Here is a 21,504-nt window from a genome sequence, read left to right as displayed (position 1 = left end):
GCTGCAAGTGCATTTGGGGGTTCAGAAACTTCCCATCGGGTTGAATAAGGGAACTGGTCTTGCCGCCCGAGATCATGCTTTTGTCCTTCCCACCCATAAACAGCAAAGATCAGAAGCAAGGACTGTTAAAAGCTTAAAATCCACTGCCAATTCCCCCCTCTACAACTGCACAACTTTGAACTTCCCCGTTTCTTAAACTCCTCCTTGGGAGAGCAGAAAAATAAAAAAAAAGACACCAAGACAATTAACATCTGTCTTCCGGCCTGATGTTGTCTTCCCACGGGAAACAAAAGAGAAAAAAATCACAATGCTGGCCTCTGTACAGCTCCCCACTTCCTCACTTCTCCTCTCTCACGGGAAGGAAGATCTCGGCGAGGTGGACAGCGGGACAGTTCCGCTGCTCAGGCTAGGTTCCTGGAAACTCGTCCCCCAGGATGGCATTCCAGCTGCTGGCATCCCCCAGTAACTGGTCAGAGCTGCGGATTCCCACTCCTGCCCACTCCTGCAGACCCAGGCTCCTGGCCAGGGAGGGGTCCTACACATCCTGTCTTTGCCCAACAGCCCCTTCAGGGGACTGATGCAAGCTCAGGTGTGAAAACCTCAGGAGGGAGGCGGGGCCTGCCCTTAATGAGTTTATTGGAGAGCAGCTGGAGGGCCTGGCAGGTGAGGCAGGAGAGGAAGGCCCCCAGGGCAGGCCCAGCAGCTGGTGGGTGGCCGAGAACAGGGATCAGAAGGCCTGGCTGGTGCCCAGAAGGCCTGGCTGGTGCCGCTGCGGCTCCTGCCCAAACAGGACTAGCCCACAGCTGGGGTGCAGGCAATGCCCCACGCCCCCACCTGGTGCCCTCAGCCTGCCATGGGTTCCAAGAGAGCCATGCTGGCCACCAGAATGCCAGGAACAGACACAAGGTGCAGAGTCAGCAGGTACTAGAAGCGGCCTGATGCCATGGGGGTCTGGTTGGAGTCCTTCCTGCGTGCCCCCAACTGGGTGGGGGGCGTCACTAGGTGACAGAAAGAACGCCATGGCCTCTACCTACTGAATACCTCTAAACAACCCCTTTCTGATTCCTCCAATAAACCCAGACCCTGCTTGGGTCCCCAAGGTGTGGCAGGGCAGTCCCCCAAGGATCTCTGACCATCTCCAACTCCACCAAGGCCCAGCCCAGGTAACCTGGTCCTCCCTTCCTCCCACCCACCCGGCTCTGCCCCCCACAGCCCCTGCCCGCAGCCTCCTCCTCCCTTTTGGTAATTACAGTAATTGTGATGATTATAATGGGGCCCATTCTATGAGTCACCCCAGTTGGAGCCCACTTAGCAGTTTATCCGCACTTTGACCTACATGAAGTCATCCAATGTCATTTATCTGGTATTTGAACTTCACCCCTCCAATACAGGGGGCCCCTCCAAGGGCTGCTGTTTGCACTGGGACCCAAACCAGCCTCCTTGGCCCCAGCCAGGGCCCAGTGCAGGCTGACCACCCCCCTGCATCCCTGGGAAAGCACCTGTGCTGGCCCCAGGGCAGGGGCAGGATGCAGCAGCTCCCTAGTGGTGGGTAGGCCCGGAGCCCTGGGGGCGCCTGCCCCCCACTTGACAGTGGTGATGAAGCCCGAGGCTGACATCTCCAACATGGGGGTCCTAGTGGGTGGGAGTCACTGGGAATGGTCCCAAGCCAGCTCCAAGTCCATCCTGGCACTTGTTCCCAGCCCAGCTTCCACCCCCAGAGAGAAGGACTCAAATTTTCCCATCAAGTTTTTTGTCACGATGGTCTGGGGCTTTCCTGGGGAAGAAGTTACCCCTGGAGCTGTGTTCCTTTTCCAGTGACTCTTGGTACCCCATAAGCAGCACAGCTGTCTCTTTAAGGGCGGCCCGGCCAGGGGCCGCAGCGGGATTAGAGCCTACAGAAGCTTAAGGGAGTGGGAGGGGGCACCGGAGGTGGTGTCCTCCTTGCGGGCTGCCAGGGCCGTGTCGGGACGGGTCAGCTGGAGACAGATGGGGCTGGATTTTGCAAGGGAAGCTGCTGGACAGGCTGTTGTCACCCCCTCTGCTGGGGACCTGGTCCAGAGAGGGACTGGCCTGGGGTGGGTGCCCAAAGAACTGGTCTCCACGGCCTGGCTACCAGCATTACTAGGGCTGCCTGGAAAGGCAGCAGCAAAGGCCCTGGTGCCATCACAAAGGTGACGGGCATGTGGGCAAAATGAGAAATCCCTCAACCTGCCGCTCAGGCCAGAGGCCCAGGTGGGCTGCCATTTCCTGCTCTCAGTGCAATGCCTCCGGCCTTGACTGTGAGCCCCAGCTAAGGTCACGGGCCCCATCCCAGAGCCTACACACCCAGGACTTGTCGGGGGGAACCCCACCACCCCCACGGGGCTCTCCTGGAGTCCACTTAGAGTCGTTACACAGAACACCATGGGCTGACAAGGGGAAGCCAGGGTGCTGCAGGCCTGTGGGGGCTGAACTGGCGGAGGACCTACTGGGATCCCTGCTGTAGCCGATCTGAGCTCGCAGGGTCTCCCCATGCCCAGCCAGCAACCCAAGAACCTTACCAGGGTGTCGATCCCAGAGAAAGTGTGGTTTGCATTGTCCAGGGAGTAGGTGAGCTGGTAGACCCCGTCGTTGGTCTGACTGTTCCCGTAGAATCCGATGCCTAAGGCGGCACTACAACCGAAATGCCAAAGGTTAGTAGACAGCATCTGTGCTTATTCTATGTATGTGTCATTTCAAAGGTGGAGTGACAGAGAGACCTTCCATTGGCTGGTTCACTCCCCAAACACCTGCAAGCAGCCAGGGCTGAGCAGGGCGCAAGGCCAGGAGGCGGGGCTAGCCTGGGTCTCCCACGTGGGAGGCAGGAACTCAAGTCCTTGTACCACCACCTGCTGCCTGCCATGGTATGCATCAACAGAAGCTGGATGAGAAGAAAGACATGGACTAGGTACTTTTTTGGGGGATGCAAGTGGCCCAGGCAGCGTAACCACTGTGCCCAGTATGCACCTCCTGTTTGTCTTACAAATCAACTTGAGTTTTGAGAACTGAACAGAGTTGTTAGAAAGCCCACCAGAGTGGACCACATACCCCAAGTCCACAGCTGGCTTTAGGGTTCACTCTTGGCACTGCACAGCCTGTGGGACTGGACACAGGCCTAAGGACTCAGATCCACCGCCACAGCACCAGCACAAGCAGTTCCACAACTGTGAAGATCTCCTGTGCTGGAGCACGGTGGCTGAAGCCACTGCAACACCTGGGCATTCCACCTCAGAGTGTCGGTTCAAGTCCCAGCCCCTCGGTTTCCACCCAGCATTCATGCAGAGGATGATGGGAAGGCAGACGATGATGGCCCAAGTTCTTGGGCCCTACCACCGATACGGAACAGCGGGACAGAACGCCTGGCTCCTGACTTGAGCATGGTCCAGATCCGGGTGTTAGAGACACTCTTTCCCTCTCTGCGCTTCTGCCTTTCAAAGAAATGAATAAGTGTTTGGTGCCTTTCCAGCCCGGTTTCTCCCGCAAACGAGACACAGAAGGTTCTGCCGTGTCTGTTCACGGCCGGGCAGCTCACTTCCTTGTGGCTGTGAATAATACCCCATTGTCCGGGTACAACGCAGTGCCGTTTCCCAGCTCCCCTGCTGTTGGGCATCTTAGCTGCCCATCTCTGAGGCTGGGCTGTTAGGACTAAGGGCTCCGGAAACGTGTATGGAGGGAAGGGCTTTGACGGTCACAGAGGAACTCTGTCCAGGATGGGGGTTGGCAATGATGTCTAGGATGAAGGGTGAAAGACCACATGGGGTCACAGAGCAGAGGGACCCCACGGTCATTTCCTTTGGGTAAAGACTTGTCTTTTGGTCTGATGGCTTGGAAGTGGGGGGTGGGCATGGGTAGGGGAGATCGAGCCAGTCTGAGTGATCCTGAGCCAGCCCCCAGAGAACTAGAGAGAGACCACCGCTCCGGGGCAGTTCCTGCCACCTCTAGAACTGGGGACTCCCTGGCCATCCTTTCCTCCATGTCCCTGACACACACCCCAGAGCCTGTGCCAGCACCAAGTCCCTTCTCCGCCTGGGCTTCCTGCCTCTTGCCACAATGTGCCCTCCGCGTCTAGGCAGTCCACTGGGGCTGCAGATAAAAGCTTGAGTGCCTGTGACACTGGTCACACTCCTGTTGTGGCCCCCAGGACCCTCCGCACTACAACCTATCACCTCACTGTGCCCTCTGGGTTCAACTGCCTCATGGTCAAGGTCACTCCTTCAGGTGGCCTGCAAGTGCAGCACTGCATCCAGGCTGACCACCTGGCTCCCAGCATAGGAGTGCTGACGTTGGGGGAGCCTTCCTGCCTTCACTGTCCTTGGGCTCTACAAGCAGCTTCCCTCCCGCCACCCCCCATCACTCGCAAGGAGGAGCAGGCATGCGCGGGACACCAGCCAGGCCCTGCCTCTCCTTCCCCCACGTGGCCTTGATTTGTATTTTGTTTTAACCAGAGACAGAACTTGAGACCTCCCCCTGTGAAACTGCTCTAGTTGGTCTGCCTCCAACATTCCAGGCTGGAGAGATCACCGCATCAGTTGAGAGCTGGGCTCCTATATCCCTGTGATCAGCAGAGCTTCAGGTCATAGCCTCCAGTTGTCACTAACTTCCTGGACACCCATGCCCAATTCACATCCTCCCTTTCAAACCAGACAGGACCTGGGGAGGGGACGCCCCTCCCTGCCCCGCAGCAAGCTGTTCCCAAGCTTCCCTCTGGCTGGCCCTGGAGTCCACAACACAAAGCAACAGAAGCACCCCCGGGGATGCCATCACCCCAGTGCCTGTCACTGCACCCTGACCACTGGCTCTGGGGGGTCTAAGAATGTGCATTTTATTACCAAAAGAAAAAAAAATTATTTAAGGCCTGGTGCAATGCCTCAACTAGCTAATCAACGCTAACCCTCAGCCTGCAAGTGCCAGCACTGTTCATGCCCCTACTGATTCACTTCCCATCCAGCCTGTGGCCCGGGAAAGCAGTCAAGTACGGCCCAAAGCCTTGGGACCCTGCACCCACGTGGGAAGCCCAGAAGACACTCCGGGGTCCGAACTGGCTCAGCTCAGGCCATTGCGGCCACTTGAGGAGTGAACCAGTGGACGGAAGATCTTTCTCTCTCTGCCTCTCCATCTCTTTGTAAATTTACCTTTCCAATAAACATGGAAAAAGTCTTTTTTACAAAACGATTTTATTTACTTGAAAGGCAAAGCAACAGAGAGAAAGGGAAAGACAGAGAAGGAAAGATTTTTCACCCATCGATTCATTTCCCGGATGTCCACAACAACAGGCAGCTGGGCCAGGCCAAAGCCAGGAGTTGGAACTCCATCTGGGCCTCCCCCACAGGTGGCAGAGCCCTGGCCATCTCCTGCTGCCTTCCCAGGTATGTTAGCAGGGAGCTGGATTTTAAGCAGAGAAGTGGGACTCAGAGCAGTTACAGGATGCCAGCAGCAAAGATGTGGTTTAACCCACTGAGCCACAATGCCAGTTGCAGGAAATGTTCATTTTAAGATTTATTTATTTATTTGGAAAGCAAGGTTATTCGAAAGAGAGAGAAGGAGAGAGAGGTGGCCACAGCAGCCAGGTCTGGGCAGAGCTCCTTCCTGGTCTCCCGCAAGGGTGGGAGCGGTTGGGCTGTCCTCCACTGTCCTCCCAGGCGTATTAGCAGGAAGCTAGCTTGGAAACGGAGCAGCTGGCACCAGCACTGGTGCTCCGACATGGGACGCCAGCATTGCCAAGTGGTAGCTTAATGTGCTGTGACCCACCGCCAGCCCCTTACGCTGGCTCCTTCTGACCTGGCACACCTGGTGAGTAGAACGCTGTGCAGTGAGATCTACCACAAGTTCTTGCTCTCTGTTTCCCTTAGACAGCAGCTTATTCCCACCTTTCGGCCCTGCACGCCCAGGCCACTTGAGCTGCTCCTCACCTCTGCGACGGTTTGACAGCGAGCCAGACTATTCAACCACTTTTTAGTACAGTCATCGACAAATCACATCGGATATTCAGCATTTGCCTCCCAGATAGGCTCATGGGGAGGACACAGGGGTATGGCTGGGGGAACTGCTCAAGAGGATGGAGTCCTGTCCTTGCTGCGGATCCAGCTTCCTGCTAACGTGCCTGGGAGGTAGCAGGTGCTGGCGCAAGCAGTGGAGTCAGGCTCTGACCTGGATCAGCTCTGACTGTGGGGAGCATTTGGGGAGTGAAGCAGCAGGTGGAAGTGCTAGGAATTTGCCATTTACCCAAGATGCCAGTGAGCCAAACCAGAGATCTCTTTATTCAGTGCAGGGGGATGGCGCTTGGACAGGAGAGAAAGTAAGGCAGAGGGAGATGGCCGTGGGGAGGGAGCGGAGGCAGAGTGAGCAGAGAGGAAGAGAACGGGGACTCCTGTCATAGTGGCAGGAGAGGGATCCAAGGGACCCCAGCAAGGGAGAGACAGAGAGCCCCAAAAGCAGAGGAGGGGAAGACAGTGCAAGAGACAAAATGCAAGAGAAAATGAAAGAGAACATAGGGGCAGGTGTCGGGCGTACAGGGCTGCAGGACTGGGTAGACGCAGCAGTAGGTAGGGCTAAGGATACAGGGACGCAAGGGATTCATGAATAGGGTTATTGGGTATAAAATTGGGCGAGTAACTAAATAGCCCCACCTTATTGAAATGAAACTGAAACCTAAGGGTCTAAGATGGTGGGGGTCTCAGCAATCTTTGGGGCTAATGGTTGAGTCACTCCTCAGAGGAAGATCTCACTTTCTCTGTCTCTCCCTCTCCATCTTTCAGGCAACACACACGCAAACGAAAGACCGGCATTCGATGCCTTCGCCCCCTGGAGGCTAATGTTAGTGTTGGAGCCCACTTCAGGTGGGTCAAGCTAAGCTGTGACACCCGCTAGGTTAGCGTATCAAATGCATCTTTGATGTATAAAGTCAGGCTGGGATCGCCATGTGGAGGTACACTTGACCTCTGGTGGTATTGCTATTTTTATCTGGGTTCACTGAGCTGGGGTCCCAGCACAGCCAGCACCGCAGGGGCCTCACCTTTTCTGTCACCTCCAAACTGCTGTGCAACCTTCTCAAAGGAGGACACTCAGGTAACATCTACTTATGTAGTTGAAAAGCTGAGCGACAATGCCTATGACAGCAGGAGACGGGCCAGCTCCAAGCCAGGAGCCAGGAACTCCATCCGGGTCTCCCTGTGGGTATCAGGAACCCAAGCACTTAGGCTCTGCTCCGCTTCCTTCTGCATGAGCCAGGAGCAGCTGCGATTCGCACTCGGTGTGGCTTCAGGAGCGGCAGCTTAACCTGGGCACTGCAAGACCGGCCCCTCCCAGGAGGACTTTCACATCACAACCACCTCTCAGGCTGGAGAGGATGTGTGTCTCTGAACTCCTAACCCGGGCAAGAACTCTTCCAGCTTCTTATTTAAGCAGCACCAGCCGTGGGTCCCTGCTCCCTGTACTTACTTTGTCCCGTCTACCTTTTGGTACTGCTGCAGGGCTGGCCTGTCTTCTGGTGACAGACGGGATGAGGGATGGACACGTCCTAACAGAGCAGAGGAGGGCAGTGGCCGGGCATTCTGTCTGCCATTCACCATGTGGCCAGCTGGGTAATGAGAGACTCCAGCCAGAGGTGACCACACCCCAGCAGAGGTTTGGAGCCATCACTGGGCTTGGGGAAAAGCCTCTGTTCAGACAAGAAACATGCAAATCCTGCGAATAGCCGGTGCGGGCAGGAGCAGCAGCGGGAGCCAGAAGTGCTACTGGTCTCAGCCACGGCACTAATGGCTCACAGCTACTAACCCTGGGCGAAGGTGGAATCGATCAGGCCACTTTCAGATTGCCTTCTGACCTCGCAGGCCCAGGCTGGCACTGGGAGGGAGGGCATAGAGCCAGGGAGCAAAGAGGCTCAGAATCCTAGTGTATTGTGGGGACAACCTGCAAGGGACTGGGAAAACCCTGTGTGCCCCTTCAGGAGACAACCAAGCAGCTGACTGCTAACGTGTGGCCAGGCAAAGGACAGCATCTGTCTGGGGCCACACTCATCCATTCAGGGCTCAGAGCTCAGCCAGGTGAGCCCCCACCCAAGGGTGGGAGGGAACAAGGGACAGGGATGGAGAGGGACAGATGGCTGACTGCCCATGTAGAGGGGACACTTACCAGCACATGAGCCCGGCCACCACTGCCGTCCAGGTGGTGCAGCAAGAGTTGCGCTGCTTGGTCTGCACAGCCCCATCCTGCCGGCGGCAGCACACACACACCAGGTAGGTCGCGAGGAAGGCCAGATTCAGGCCCAGGCACACGGCGGCCATGAGCCCCAGGAACAACAGCGACTGTAAGAGGGAGAGGCTGGTGTCAGCCGGGCGGGAGGGGACCCCTGCAGAAGCCGCCTGCCCAGGGTGCCCATGGGTCCAGGACAAGGGCAGGGCTGTGTCGCTGTCACCATCTTCCTTCTGCCCGTCCTTTCCTCCTCCTACTCTGTACATGGCACCTGACACTCGGGTGCTGGTGGGGAGGGATGGAGCCCCAGTGCTGGGCTCGATGGTGGGTGTAGGGGAAGGGGAGATGTAGGGCTGGCTTGGGGTTCCAGCTATTGCACCTGAGTGAAGACGGGACCAGGTCTTGCCTGACAGAGCCCTGAGCACCTGAAGCCTTAGACAGGAATTAGGACCTAACAACAAAGGCTGTGGCCAGTGAGCTCCGGGGCCAGGCAGCACAGGAAGGGACAGTGGCACAGCTGGTTTAGCTGCCTCTTGTAACATCGGCACCTAGAAGTGCCAGTTCAAGTCCTGTCTGCACCACTTCCAATCCTGCTTCCTGCTGCTGTACCTGGGAAGGCAATGGAAGACGGCCCTAGTGCTTGGGTTTCTGCCACGCACGTGGAAGACCCAGATGGAGTTCCTGGCTCCAGTCCCGACTGTTACGGCCGTGTGGGGAGTGAGGCAGTCACCTGCTAAGCACCTTGTACACGAAGTGGAACCTCACATGGGGTCAGGAGGGGTACTGGGCACGTGTGCTGCCTCCTCGTATCAAGGGCCCACCACCTGAGCAGCTGCTTCCATGTCCAGGCGGCCAAGTGCCTGTTCTAAGAACATGAAAAGCAGAGCCAGCTCCGTGTTGGGGGGACGAGTGGGGGCGGGGCCAGGATCTATAACCCACAGTGTTCCTTAGCCTGCATCCTGACAGCTGGCCCTGGGGGCCGACAGCAGCCCTCCCTGCCCCCAAAGCCAGAGCTCTGATGGGGACTTGAGTCACCTACCTGTTCACGCCCCGCTCCCCACCCCAGCCCCTTGGGGTCTTGCAAAGCGGCTGCTGTTTTTCAGGAGGCTTGGGTGTTCCCCAACCCCCTTTACCCTCCAATCTCTTGATTTAGCCAGATGGGCACCAGATGGCTCAGGGCTGGGTGGCAGCCAGGCCTGGAGCTGGCTCTAAGTCTGACCCCTGAGCTGGTGGCCCCTTCTGCATCCTGCATGTCCCTAAGCGGTTCCTGGGGCAGAACTGTTAACACCCCAGGAAAGGCTGTCAGGCAGGGGTGTGTCTCTGGGACTCTGTGTGGCTTGGGTTGAGGAGGTAGATCTTGTGCAGGGACAAGCAGACGAGGGCAGCCCGACACCCAGGCACTGGGCACCTGGCTCCAGGGCGATAGCGGCGCAGACGTCCAGGGGAGTCACCCTCCCCCTTTCCGGCTCCACTCTGCAGGCCAGCCTGAGACTGACGTGGGCAGGCCCTTGGACTCCTGCCCTAGGCTGCTCTGCTGGTCAGTGCGGAGCCACAGCCGCCTTCTCCATCATGGGGATAAACGGCTGAAGTAGTGGGGACAGCCAGAGGGTAGGAGGCATGGCTCATCTGGGAGGTGGACAGGTGGCTGTCACCTCCATGCAGGATGAGCACAGCTGGCACCAGGAGGAGCTCTTTTGCCTTTGTCCTCTCAGCCATGGGGCTGGGGCTCTGACGTCCCCCCATCTATGCCACTCACGGCCACTTAACCTTTCCTTCACCCTCACAGCTGGACACAGCCCAGGTTCCTGGGAATGGAGGAGTGGACGGGCATGCTTGCCTCACTCCTGATTCCCCTTGACAATGTGTCATCCCAACCTGGCGACACCATTTTCTAAAAAGCAGGAGGGCTCGTGTCCCCCAAAGACAGACAGACAGACACACACACACAGATGCAGCTGTTCCTGGCAGCAGTGGCTTTGTGACCACACAGGAGCAAGTGTCCACCAGTGAGAGGACAGTTTATGGACAATGCCAGCCACAATAAGGGACTGCAATATGGATGGGGTTGGGGGAGAACCTTAGAGCTGTGATGCTGAGACCGACCAACCAGCTGCCAATGAACGGGCACTCGGGCTTGTCTACAAGCATGAGATCTGGGGAACTTGCCCGCAGGGAGGGAGGCACCCATGGCATCCCCTGAACCCAGGAGCATACTGGGATGGCATGGGGGTGGTGTCCCCCACCCAGGAGCATATGTCAATTTCACTGTGCTGCACTCAAGGCTATGTATGTGGCCTATAATTTATTCCTGATAATAGGGTCTAGCACTGTGGTATAGCAGGCTCAGCTGCATCCTGCTGTACCTGTATACCATTTGAACACTGGTTCGAGTCCCTACTGCTCTGCTTCCTATTCAGCTCCCTTCTGATGCACCTGAGAAAGCAGTGGGAGATGGTCCAAGTGCCTGGGCCCTTGCCACCCACGAGGGAAACCCAGACGGAATTCCAGGCTCCTGGTTTGGGCCTGACTCAGGCCTGGCTTCTGTGGCCACCTGCGGGACTGAACCAGTGAAGGGAAGACTTCCCGGTCTTTCCCTCTCTTAGTCATTCTGTCTTCCAGATAAATAAATACACCTAACAGAGCCGGGGACAGATGTTCCAATAGCAACCGCTCATGTCCAAACCACCCCCATCTTCTAGACTGCCCTGAGGGGGGGGGTCCCACTTTCCGTCCAGCCCCTGGCAGGAAAGCCCCCTAAATCCACCCTGTGATCCTACCCAGCAACCAGGGGCTGGCAAGAAGCGGTGGGGCTGTGAGTCAGCCCCGTGTGGTCTCCTCAACCAGCCCCCGTGGCCTCCCGCAAGGCCAAGTCCCTGTGGCCTGTGGCGGAGCCTCTCTCAGCTGGCCTCAATTAGGGGTTCATCAATGCAGCCCCAACCGGGGCAGTCACACCCTGGAAAACCCAGGAGGCCTTGGGAGCAGCTCGCCTGGGCACAGGGATGCTTCTGTTGGGGGGATGCTGGGAAACTTGGGAGGGAGTGGTGGGGTCCTGGGAGGGAGCAGAGGAAGGAGGAAGTGGGGGAAGGGGAGAGGGTGGTGGAAGAGGCAGGGAGGGAGGAGGGGAGAAGAGCTAAGTGTCACCCTGCTCTCTAAGGAGTAATTATGCGCCTGCCACTCATTAACACTGCAGCCCCACATGCACAGGGTGGGAAGCGCAGGAGTGGGAGCCAAGAGCTCCTTGGGGCCGGAGGAGGGGAGAACAGCCCCTCACATCATGTGCCCGTGGGCCCTGCCAGCCCCCCACCCCTGCTCTGCCTGTCCTCATCAAAGCAACTCCAATTATCTCTGGTTTGCCAATTTGTCCTGGGAAACCCAGACCAAGGAGCCCCAAGCTGGAGACCCCAGAAACCGCTGCGGCTGGGTGGTGGAGGGAACAGCTGAGGGGTGAGGCTGCAGGGAGGGGTGCAGGGAACAGGCAGGGGGTGAGGTCTCCCAGGCTCCCTCGTGGGGCTTAGCATGACTGTCTGATGACCATGCCTCCAAGTTCACGCTGGTTCAATGCGGCTTCCTCGTGCCCCCCTCTGCTGGGCCGGACTCGCGGCCTGGCCTTTCCTCCCCGGCCTGCCAGGGTTCCTGCCTGGGACTGGAGTTTCCCACACGTGGGGTCATTGGCGACATGCCAGGTTTGAGTGGATGATGATGGTGACAACAACGTGGGGATGAGGAGGGAATGGAGGTACCCCGACACGGCCCAGGGACACTGCGATTCTGGCAGCTGACAGGTGCTGGGTGCTGGCGGCAGGCTCTGTTTCCGAGCTCTGGCTTCTCACATAGCGGACTCAGGCCGCCGGGGCTCCTCCCCAACAGAGGCACAGCCTGCAGTGGGCAGCCCACCTGGGCCAGCCCGTCCTCCTCCTGTACTCCAGCCTCGGGACTCACCAGGCCTCTGCTGACTGGGTCACTTCTCCTCAAGGCTGGCAGGGGCAGGCCAAGTGGGAAGACTCAGGTTCCAGTGCCCCGAGGGATGGGGCAGAATGACCCCAGGGGCACAGAAGGGTCTTGGCTGCCCCAGAGACCCCCGGCAGAGACCACTCCCCAAAGGCCCTTGGTATCCCCGGCCGCCCCAGGCTGGGCACAGTGCTGAGCTTGCTGGGGACTGGGACAAGATGGTAGGCAGCCCCCGGGCAGGCTGCAGTGTCAGCGGACCAGGCTCCTGACCATGGCTGTGACCGTGACTGGTGCTCACGAGGGAAAGGGGATGTCCAGGCGAGGACTGTGGTCAGACACCAGAAGGACTTAGGAAGTACCAGCTGCAAGGGTCACACGGAGCCAGACTTCCCGACCCCGCTCACTGTGTTCAGGGCACTGGCTCCCACCCCCCAGCAGGGCCTGGTGGTGCTGGGGCAGGCGGGACAACAGCAGACGGGAAGGGGATGCCCTTGGAAGCCAGGCCTGGGGGGACAGGGGCAGGGGCTGTGAGTCCATCCCTCTGCCTCAGCCACCACTGGTCAGCTGGGCTGGGCCCAGCTCCCCAGCCCCTGTCCTCTAGCCCCCAGGGTAAAGAGAGACCGTCCCTGCCCCCTCCCAGCTGGGAGTGTAGTTTCGTGCAGGCTCTGGGTGGCCACAGACTGGGACAGACACACACAAATCTACACAGCTGTCCCTGAAATCTGCCTCTTTCCAAGCATTTGCTGGGAGCGGAAGAGCCCTGGGAATTAACCCCTGCAGCCACATTTCTCCCAGACTTGCAATGTGGACTTGCAGGGGCCGGCTTTGGGACAGGGGAGAGGGACCAAGGGGCCAGGACCACCAGGAGGGCCAAGCTCCCCGTTCCCGTCCCCTGGGGCTAGTGCAGTCAGGGACACCACAGGTTATTATTAGCCTCCGGGTCACTGTCCCTGCACATGGGCAGGGCACACCCCACAGGGGCAGGATTCCCGAGACTGCGGGACAAAGGCCAGCCGGGGCTGACCCTCCTGCGACCCGAGAGGCTCTGCTTTGAAATGCCCACAGCTGAGGCACAGGCCACAGGGGGGACCAGTCCGAATCACTCCCCCAACACAGGGAACCAATACATACAGCCCAAGGGTGCAGGGCAGCGGGCTTGGCTAGATCTGAGCCAGGCTGCCATGGTGTTACTGTTTGGCCAGGGAAGTCTGGGGTGGGGGTGGGGAGGCCGAGGAGGGGGGTCCCCCGGCCTTGTCTGTGGACACGCAGAGCCGGGGCGCTGGCAGAGTACAGGATGACCCGAGCTCACAGTGGATGAGGGTGGCCGGACACTGGCACCGGGCAATCCCGGACCGAGCAGAGGACAAAGACAAGCAGTCGCGGGCCTGGGGTCGTCCCGACGATCGCGAAGGACTAGGTTGCTCCGAGGCCGCCTTTCTTCCCGGACACCATGGCGCACGCACCCGGCGCCCCGGGAAGTCCTCAGCCTGGGAGAAGCCGCCGGGGCAGAGGTCGTGGGGCCGCTCCCACCCCGCAGGCAGGCGGGCGCGGAGTCGGAGAGCCGGGCTCCCAGGCGCCAGCCCCAACTTCGGCCGCGCCAGGCGTCCGGAAAGCGCGCCTCCCTGCCCAGGTCCGGACCTCGCCAGTAGAACTTCGGGGCGCCCCGGCCTCCCCTTCCCGACGCCGGTCCAACACTCCTCTTCCCAGCTCGCCCGACACTTCCCCTAGGTCCCCCTCTAGACGGAAGGGACGGCGGAGTCGGGGGCAGATGGAGAACAGAGAGAAAAGGGATCCCAGGGAGAAGGGAAGTGCGCGCACCCACCTCTTGGTACGCCTCGTCGCGCGGGCTGAAGGTGCTGTCCACCGGCCGCAGGCGCAGCCCCACGTGCGGGACGCTGTGCAGCCACACGACCCACCAGGGCGCGATGTACTCCACGCGCGCGGCCGGCATGGCTCGACCCGAGAGCGGCCCGCACGATGCGGCCGCCGCTGCCGACGCCGCCGCGGGCCCGGGACGCGCGCCTGCCGGCCCGGCCACGCCCCCGGCCACGCCTATCCCGGGCGGACCGCGCCCCGGCTCCGCCCAAGCCCACCCGGACGACCACGCCCCGCCGTCTGACCACGCCCCAGGCCCTGGTCACGCCCAGGCGCCGCTCCAGAGCTGCCATCTGACCAGCCCCGTCCATGGCCACGCCCCGTAGGGGCCGGCCACGCCCAATACCCGCCCCAGTCCAACCACTGACCACGCCCCAGTCCGCTCGACCACGCCCAGGCTCCGCCCCAGTCTGCTGGCCAGGCCACGCCCCTGCCCTGCCCCCTGGCGATCAAGTCCCCCCACCCTCAGGGAGGAAGCAGTGGACGACGGCCAGAAGCCCGCTGTGCGGTCAGGTCTTAGTGACTTCCGGTCACCTGGGGCCCTGGGGGGGCGGCCTGCACAGCCGGCAGTCAGCGCGGGAAAAGTGACCAGCCACGGGGCCTTCCTTCTAAATGCACACTCGCTCAGCCGGTTATTGAGTACCTACTGTGTAATCTTGACATGGTAACCAGGGCAGGGAGGCAGGCGCCCAGGGCGCTCACTAGCTGGACCAGCTGTCCTGGAGGACCCCCAGAGCCAGCTTCCGGAATGGCCTGCAGCCAGGCAGGAGCAGCCTGGAGGTGTCCACACGCGCTGATGGAGGGCCCACTATGGAGACAGAGGAGCCCAGCCTTGGGGAGGATGCCAGGGGCGCAGACCCAGGGTGTCCCTGCTCCCACGGAGATGCGGGGCAGTGTCTTGGCGCAGGTCGGTGAGCCCCGCGTGCACCCACCCAGGGCCCAGGCCCGCTGGGGGCACAGGAGGCCGGGGGCGGGGCACGGGTGGTCGTTCAGTAGCCAATCAGTTTTATTGGGGACATGGTGATGGAGGCAGGGGAGGGGATGAGGGGGCCGTGGTGTGGGAAGGGTGAAGACAACACCCGCAGGGAAGGAGGCCCCAGAGGAGGCTGAGCTGAGGGAGCTGGTGGGCAGGGGCAGGAGAGGTGCATCCCAAGTGTGGAAGCCAGGCCTGCAGGGGTAGCCCACTGCCCACTCAGGGCCGGGGTTCCGGCATGCTGTGATGTCAGGCCACACACCCCGAGTCCAGCTAACGCCTTCCCTGGGCACAGCCTGCGACGGCTCCAGCATGGCCAGGCCCGGAGGTTGTGGGCTCTTGGGGAGTGAACTGGTGGGTGGGAGATGTCTCAGTCTTAAAAATACAAAACATTACCTTATGTCTAAATAAATACCTTTATTTACAGAGGGGGCGAGGTAGGCAGGCCAGGGCTGCTGCCTCCGGGGCCAGTCCGTCAGCTTCTGCTGCCAGGGGGACAGCACGGCACACACACCCTCCGGCCCTCTCCTTGCCTGCGGCCTCCACACCACCGGATGTGTGACCTGCTGGAGGTGCAGGGTGAGCTGTCACAGTGGTGGCCTGAACAGGGCCTCAGGAGACACAGGACAGCAGAGGCAGGCTCGCCTTCCTGCAGGGCAGGGTGAGGCTCCCGGAACTGCCTAGGGACCTGGAGCAGGGCGGCCTGGCCATGGGTGCAGGTGACAGAGGAACATGCTGAAGGGGCTGACCGCACAGGCCCCCCACCTGATTCCTAGCCACACACACACACAGGGTCCCACAGTGCCCTCCCCACTGCCCCTGCCACGTGGGAGCTGCCATGACCACACGCACACTGCCCCAGATGCCCCCACGTCCCTGTGGCACAGGCTGGCTGGAGGCCCTGCAGGGCTGATCTAGCAGTGTGGCCTCTGGACAAAGACATGGCGAGCTCTTTCTTGGGAATGTCACCGAGGGAACTGAAAGGGGCTTTAGGGACCCTGTCTCAAACCCCACTGAGCAGCCCTGGCACCCACCTTCCACAGGTGTGAAGCAGAACCAAGTACATCCACCTCACGCGTTCAGCCTGCTTGTTAGCGTAGCACCTCCCGCCCCACCAGTCATGCTGTACAGCAAACTTGAACATCAGCAGCGTTCAGAGGGCATCACTGCGCCTGTGCAACCTCCAGTGACTGCCGGCGTTGGGCGACACCTTGTGGCCGGCCACAGGCACAGCGGGATCACTCATCAAAGTACTTAACACTCCCCCGCCCTGGGTTTAAATCCCGAGATCCTCTGTGGGGACTAGCTCATATCCTGGCCACTCCACTCCCCACCCAGCTCCCTGCCTGTGAGCAGGGAAAGCAGTAGACGCTGGCCTAGAACCTTGGGACGCTACACCTGCCCGAGATCCTGGCTCCGGATCAGCTTAGCTCTGGCTGTTGCCCTCATTTGGGGAGTGAACCCGCTAAAGATCTTTCCTCTCTCCAGATCATTCCAATAAAAATGAATCTTTAAACACTCGAGGGTAGCATGGCAGCACAGCACGGTGGGAACCTGCACTCCAAAGGCGCACTGGCTCATGTCCTGGCTGCGCCCCTTTTGACCTAGCTCAGAAAGTAGTATTGTTTCAAGCCCTTGGGCCCCTGCATGCATGCTGGGAGACACAAAAGCTCCTGGCTTCAGGTAAGCTCAGCTTTGGCTGTTATGGCTATAACATAAACCAGTTAATTTTGTCTCTTATGTAAAATTTACCTTTCAAGAATTTAAAAATCATCTATCCATTTCTACTGGAAAGCAGATCCACAGAGATAAAGCCCCTCCATCCCTGGTCTAGTGGTTAGGGTCCTCAACTTACACGTGCCAGGATCCCATACAGGAACCGGTTCATGTCCCAGCTGCTCCACTTTCCATCCAGCCCCCTACCTGGGGCCTGGGAAAGCAGTTGAGGATGGCCCAAAGCCTTGGGATCCTGCACCTGTGTGGGAGACCTGGAAGAGGCTCCTGATTGGCACAGGTCTGGCTGTTGTGGCCGTATGGGGAGTGAATCGGCGGATGGAAGATTATCTTCTCTGCCTTTCTGTGAATCTGACTTTCCAGTAAAAATAAATAAATTAAAAAGAAAAATCCCCAGATTCTGAAAGGCAAAGCTATAGGAAACAGCAATCAACATGGGGTTGGCTTGTCTGAAGCCTCTTCTGTGGGTAAAGGGCCCAAAGCTCTTCCTGAGCCATCTTCTGCTTTCCCAGGCACATTAGCCAAGTGTTGCCCGTGATGGCAGCACTGCAGGCAGCGGCTTTACCTGCTCTCCCCAGGTGCCGGCCCCGTGTGGTCCTCCCACTATTCCCCAAAGGGAGCGGCTTCTCAGAGCAGGCAGTGGTAGAAGCAGGTCCGGATCTTTGAGGACATACGTATGGTGCAGCCCACCAGCACGCCCCCTTCACTCAGGCCCACCCTTCCTTCTGGGTGTTTCCAAGTCCCACTAAGGTTGCTTGTCTGGGCGGGCACTCAGCAACGGGCACCCAAAGGGCAGGCAGACCCTCCTGCTGGGTGCCTGCAGTCCTCCAGGGCCCCAACGACTTCCTTCCACCGGGCTGTTCTTCCCACAGCTGGCAGGGATGACAGCACACAAACGTCACTGTCACCAGAAGCCGTGACCAAGCAGCCCCATTTCCCCGGGGAGGACTCAAGGACAAAGGACACTGAAGTCATTTAAAAACTTTAATGCAGTTCCAGCGGCTTCACTTCAGCTCCTTCACTGCCAGGCCTGGAGGGAAGACCATACGACTGTCAGCCGCTGGGGACACACCCGGGTCACCCTGCCCCGCTGCCAGGCACCCGGCCACCCAGGGCTGCCCCTCCCAGCGCGGCACTCCCCTCACCTGGGGGAAGCGACTGCTTTAGCTTCTCGGCTTTCTCCTTGTCCGTGATGACCAACGTGTACAGGTACCTGCTGCAGCGCACTTTGAACTTCACATTGTCCTTGTTTTTCTTGATCTTGACAGCTACGGAAGAATCAGGAGGCATTGGAGCAACTCCATAGGAAAACTCTGCACTCGGATGGAAGGGAGACTGGGGTCCCCACATGCCTCCCCCCGAAGAGCCCTGCCTGGGACCACTCGGCTCATGCCTCCGCGGGACCAGCAGCTGAGCCAGGCAGGCACCCTGAGACGGGGTGCCCGCACTCCAGGATGCAGCTAACAGCGCAGGGGGTCAGATGTCACACAGACAGCACAGGTGTGTCCCTGCGGCCAGCTTCCCTGCCAGGCTGCCACTTCCTGTGCACATCAAGCCTCTCCTTCCTCTTTCCTTAAAGCCAGCCAGACACGCGTGTACACGGTCATGGTGGCCGAGGGCTGGACATGGCTCTGAGCTCTGGCCCAAGTCCCTGATCAGACATGTAGGTGCCAGCAGCAGTGGCTGCCAGGGCCAAGGGCACGGCAGTTGGTCTGGGAGCACAGCTTCACGCATGAATGCTGAAACAACTCAGCATCCCACACTTGGTCACGTGTGGGCGCCCTTCACACGCAGGAGGGCTGCACCCCCCCCCCCACCACTGTAGCCTCATCCAGGGGTCCGAGCCCACCAGCTGCTTTGCCCTCTGCATCAACCCCGGTGGCACACTCAGATTCTGCGACCTTCTGGCACGCCGGGCCAGGACCAGGCAGACCCTATCCCGTGTGGTCAGATAAGCCTGACCCGATGGGGCCCCGACTGCAATGGTGGTGCCGGGTCGAAGCTGCTGCCTGTAGCACTGGTTCAAGTCCCAGCTGCTCCAAAGCTTTGGGACCCTGCACCGGTGGGGGAGACCCGGAAGAGGGTCCTGGCCATGGAGGGGGGTGGTGAACCAGCCACGGTGGACCCGTCTCTGCAATCTGCTTGTCTACACCAGGGGGAAGGCGGGCAGCAGTGCCTGGACGGGACCCCTCTCCTCGCCTCTGCTTCCCCCCACCCCCGTGCCACGCGTGAACCCTCTGACAGCCTGCCCCATACCCATCCCCCTGCATCCCACATCCGCTGGACTCCACGTCCCCTTCTGCATCCCACGTCTCCCCTGACCCAGTTCCCCAATACCCCACATTCACCTGCACCCCGCACCTCCCCACGTCCCCCACTTACACTTGGCGTCCTTGCGCCGCGCTGTCAGCAGAAAGTCCTTGATCTCTTCGATTTTGCGAGGCTGAAAGGTGAGAAGGGCCGCGCTGGTGACGGGCGGGTCCCCCTCCCCGGCCCCCCAGCCCCCAGCCCCCCAGCCCTCCGGCCCCGGGACCCCGCGGGAAGAACGGGACGGCCGGGGCAGCGGCGTACTCACCATGGCGACGGACGGCGGGCGGCGGGCAGCACCTGCGGGGACGGACGGCGGCGTTAACGGAGCGCGGCGTGACCTCCCCAGTGCTCGCCGGGCACACCCCCGCTCTCCCCCGCACCCCGAGCCAGCCCCGACGGCCCCAGCACGCACGCGGCCGCCGATGACCGCGGATTCTCCGCGACGCCCCAGTCGCGTCCCGCACACTCACCGCGCAGCCAGACACCAGAGGGACGGAAAGGCGGCGCACTTCCGCTTCCGGGCGGTTAAACCCTCCGGACGGTGTCCTCAAAGGGCCAAGAATCCCGACAACTTTCGCATCCCCCCCTGCTGGCCGCGATGAAAAGTGCAGCTCCGAACGTCACGCTCCTCCTCCTCCCTCTTCCTCTCTCACCGTCCATCCCCTCTTCTGCTCCTCACCTCTCCCCTCCACCCCTTTCCTTGCTACCCCGCAGCTCTCCCAACCCCGCCTTGGCCCCGCTGGTTTGTTTAATTTGTTACAGGGTGATCTTCCAGCCCCTCAGTGTCCCGCAGCAGCAGCCAGGGCCCACCCAGGAGGAAGCAGCCAGGGTGCCCTGTGTGGGTGCTGGGGGTCCCGGGCGCCGGAGCCGCCCTCCCTGCTGCCTCCCGAAGTGCGTGTTTGTCCTGCCCAGCAAGCCTGCAGCCATGCATCTGATGTTCACCCTTCACTTCGCGTTTGTGGAGTCATGCTTGGTTCCCCCACACTTCCTAACGTCCCAACGGGAGACTTCTGCTGTCTGCCCCGACCACTCAGCTGCTCTCCTGGAGGCAAAGGCCTCATGGCTGCAAACTTGACTTCCCTCTGCCCACCTCCCCGCCTTCCTTCTATGAAGCAGTTCCACATAGGTCGTTCCCCTCCCCAGGGGTGCTGGCCATGCAAGGGCCAAGGGCTCTAACTGCCCTGCAGAGTCTTCCTACAGATTTGACCCGCGTTTGTCCCCCTGTGAGAGCGGGGAGCCCACCAGCCAAGCAGGACCCCTCCCCTCTCACTCCTCGCCCCAGCCACTCTGGGTGTGGGGTGACTCTCTGCTGGAGGAAAGTCAGCACCCAGGACCCAGGAGGCACCCAATGCTTACGTCCGAGGGTTCCGAGGTCGCTCGCTGCAAGAAGGGGTGGAGGGATGGGAGTTGGGGTAACAGATGGTGCAGGTGGAGGGGCTCATGGGCGTGCCCTGTCCCCTCACCCAGTCCTGGCTCTGCAGCAAGCAGGTTAGGCCCTGAGGTTTGCCGGGGGCAGAGGGTGGCAGGCCAAGTGTCTGTGCAGCACGTGTGGAAAGGGGTGGACAAGATAAGACGGGTCGTAAGCCCTGCCACCCCACCCACCTCACAGGAAGGCAGAGGGAGTCCCGGGGTGGGGTGGGGTGGGGTGGGGAGCTTCTCCCCCTGCGATTCTGGCTCTGTACCAGGCACCTCCAGGCTGGGACAGGTAAGGGTGACCAGGGCATGGCTGTGGCTGTTGATAGGCAATAGGGTTGCAGGGTTGGGGATGGTGGTGTGTGTGGGGTTCCCCTTCTCCAGAGGGAACCCAGGAAGGCTTCTGGGAGGAGGTGCTGCCTCCATAAAGGGGGAACAGGAGTTGGTCAGAGAAGGTCCTGAGGACGCAGGATGTTTCTGGAAGGTTCTGTGAGGCCTGTGGGTCCAGGCTGGAATCACTGTGGCCTGTAACTGGCCAATATGCATGTGTGCATGGCCAAGATGGCTGTGCTTCGGCCGCGGCCTCCGCAGTTTCTGTTGGTGGGGAGCTGGTGTGGGGCTCCCGGGGTGGGCCTGGGGTCAGTCTCCTCCATGGATGTAAGAGGCTCCTGGTGCCCCCCCTCCCCGGCAGCTATGCCAAACGCTGCAGGCCCCGGGGGTCCTGGCGTCTGACCTGCATCCCTGGCCTTCTCTCTGATCCTTGGCACCTGCGCAGCCTGTGTCACACCCTCCAGACATGGCTGGAGCTGGGCAGGTCAGAAGTCGGGAACTTGGAGCTTTTTCTAGGTCTCCCACGTGGGTAAAAGGGTCCGGGCACTTGGGCCATCTTCTGTTTTCCCAGGTGCATTAACAGGGAGCTGGATCGTAAATGGAACAGCTGGAACTCAGACCGGTGCACATGTGGAATACCGGCGCTGCAGGTAGAGGCTTAATGTGCATTGCCGGGGTGTGCTTTGTGACGCGGCTCTCAGTTCGGTGCCCAG

At 60.2% G+C, this 21,504-nt stretch overlaps 2 protein-coding genes across 3 annotated transcripts in view; both read right to left on the bottom strand.

The window, feature by feature from the left end:
• Positions 1 to 14,107, bottom strand: part of TTYH2 (tweety family member 2) — a 30,197-nt gene extending 16,090 nt beyond the window's left edge. The window contains exons 1-3 of the mRNA XM_040989586.1: positions 13,979 to 14,107; positions 8,149 to 8,321; positions 2,541 to 2,652 (exon numbers count right to left, since the gene is read on the bottom strand). Of these exons, the coding sequence (XP_040845520.1) occupies positions 2,541 to 2,652; positions 8,149 to 8,321; positions 13,979 to 14,107 (414 nt within the window). The remainder of the gene's footprint in view (positions 1 to 2,540; positions 2,653 to 8,148; positions 8,322 to 13,978) is intronic.
• Positions 14,108 to 17,708: 3,601 nt separating this feature from the next.
• Positions 17,709 to 19,584, bottom strand: RPL38 (ribosomal protein L38). 2 transcript variants are annotated; one of them, XM_040989588.1, is made up of 5 exons: positions 19,519 to 19,584; positions 19,314 to 19,345; positions 19,121 to 19,181; positions 17,884 to 18,006; positions 17,709 to 17,768 (listed from the first exon to the last, which is right to left on the bottom strand). In XM_040989588.1, the coding sequence occupies exons 2-5, from the start codon at positions 19,314 to 19,316 to the stop codon at positions 17,743 to 17,745; spliced, it is 213 nt and encodes a 70-aa protein (XP_040845522.1). In that variant the 5' UTR covers positions 19,317 to 19,345; positions 19,519 to 19,584; the 3' UTR covers positions 17,709 to 17,742. The 2 variants fall into 2 exon arrangements, with proteins under 2 accessions (XP_040845522.1, XP_040845521.1); XM_040989587.1 differs by lacking the exon at positions 19,519 to 19,584 and having other exon boundaries at positions 19,314 to 19,512.
• Positions 19,585 to 21,504: the final 1,920 nt, after the last annotated feature.

This window comes from Ochotona curzoniae, unplaced genomic scaffold (genome assembly GCF_017591425.1).
Source record: "Ochotona curzoniae isolate NIBS_2020 unplaced genomic scaffold, NIBS_Ocur_1.0 contig_523, whole genome shotgun sequence".
Classification (NCBI taxonomy): domain Eukaryota; kingdom Metazoa; phylum Chordata; class Mammalia; order Lagomorpha; family Ochotonidae; genus Ochotona; species Ochotona curzoniae.
This window is presented reverse-complemented; position numbering and strand designations above follow the sequence as displayed.

Coding starts and splice junctions, on each gene's coding strand:
- RPL38 (XM_040989588.1), bottom strand. Junction 18,007..19,120: donor GCGGCGCAAGGACGCCAAGT/GTAAGTGGGGGA, acceptor ATTCTTCCGTAG/CTGTCAAGATCAAGAAAAAC. Junction 17,769..17,883: donor AAAGCAGTCGCTTCCCCCAG/GTGAGGGGAGTG, acceptor TCTTCCCTCCAG/GCCTGGCAGTGAAGGAGCTG.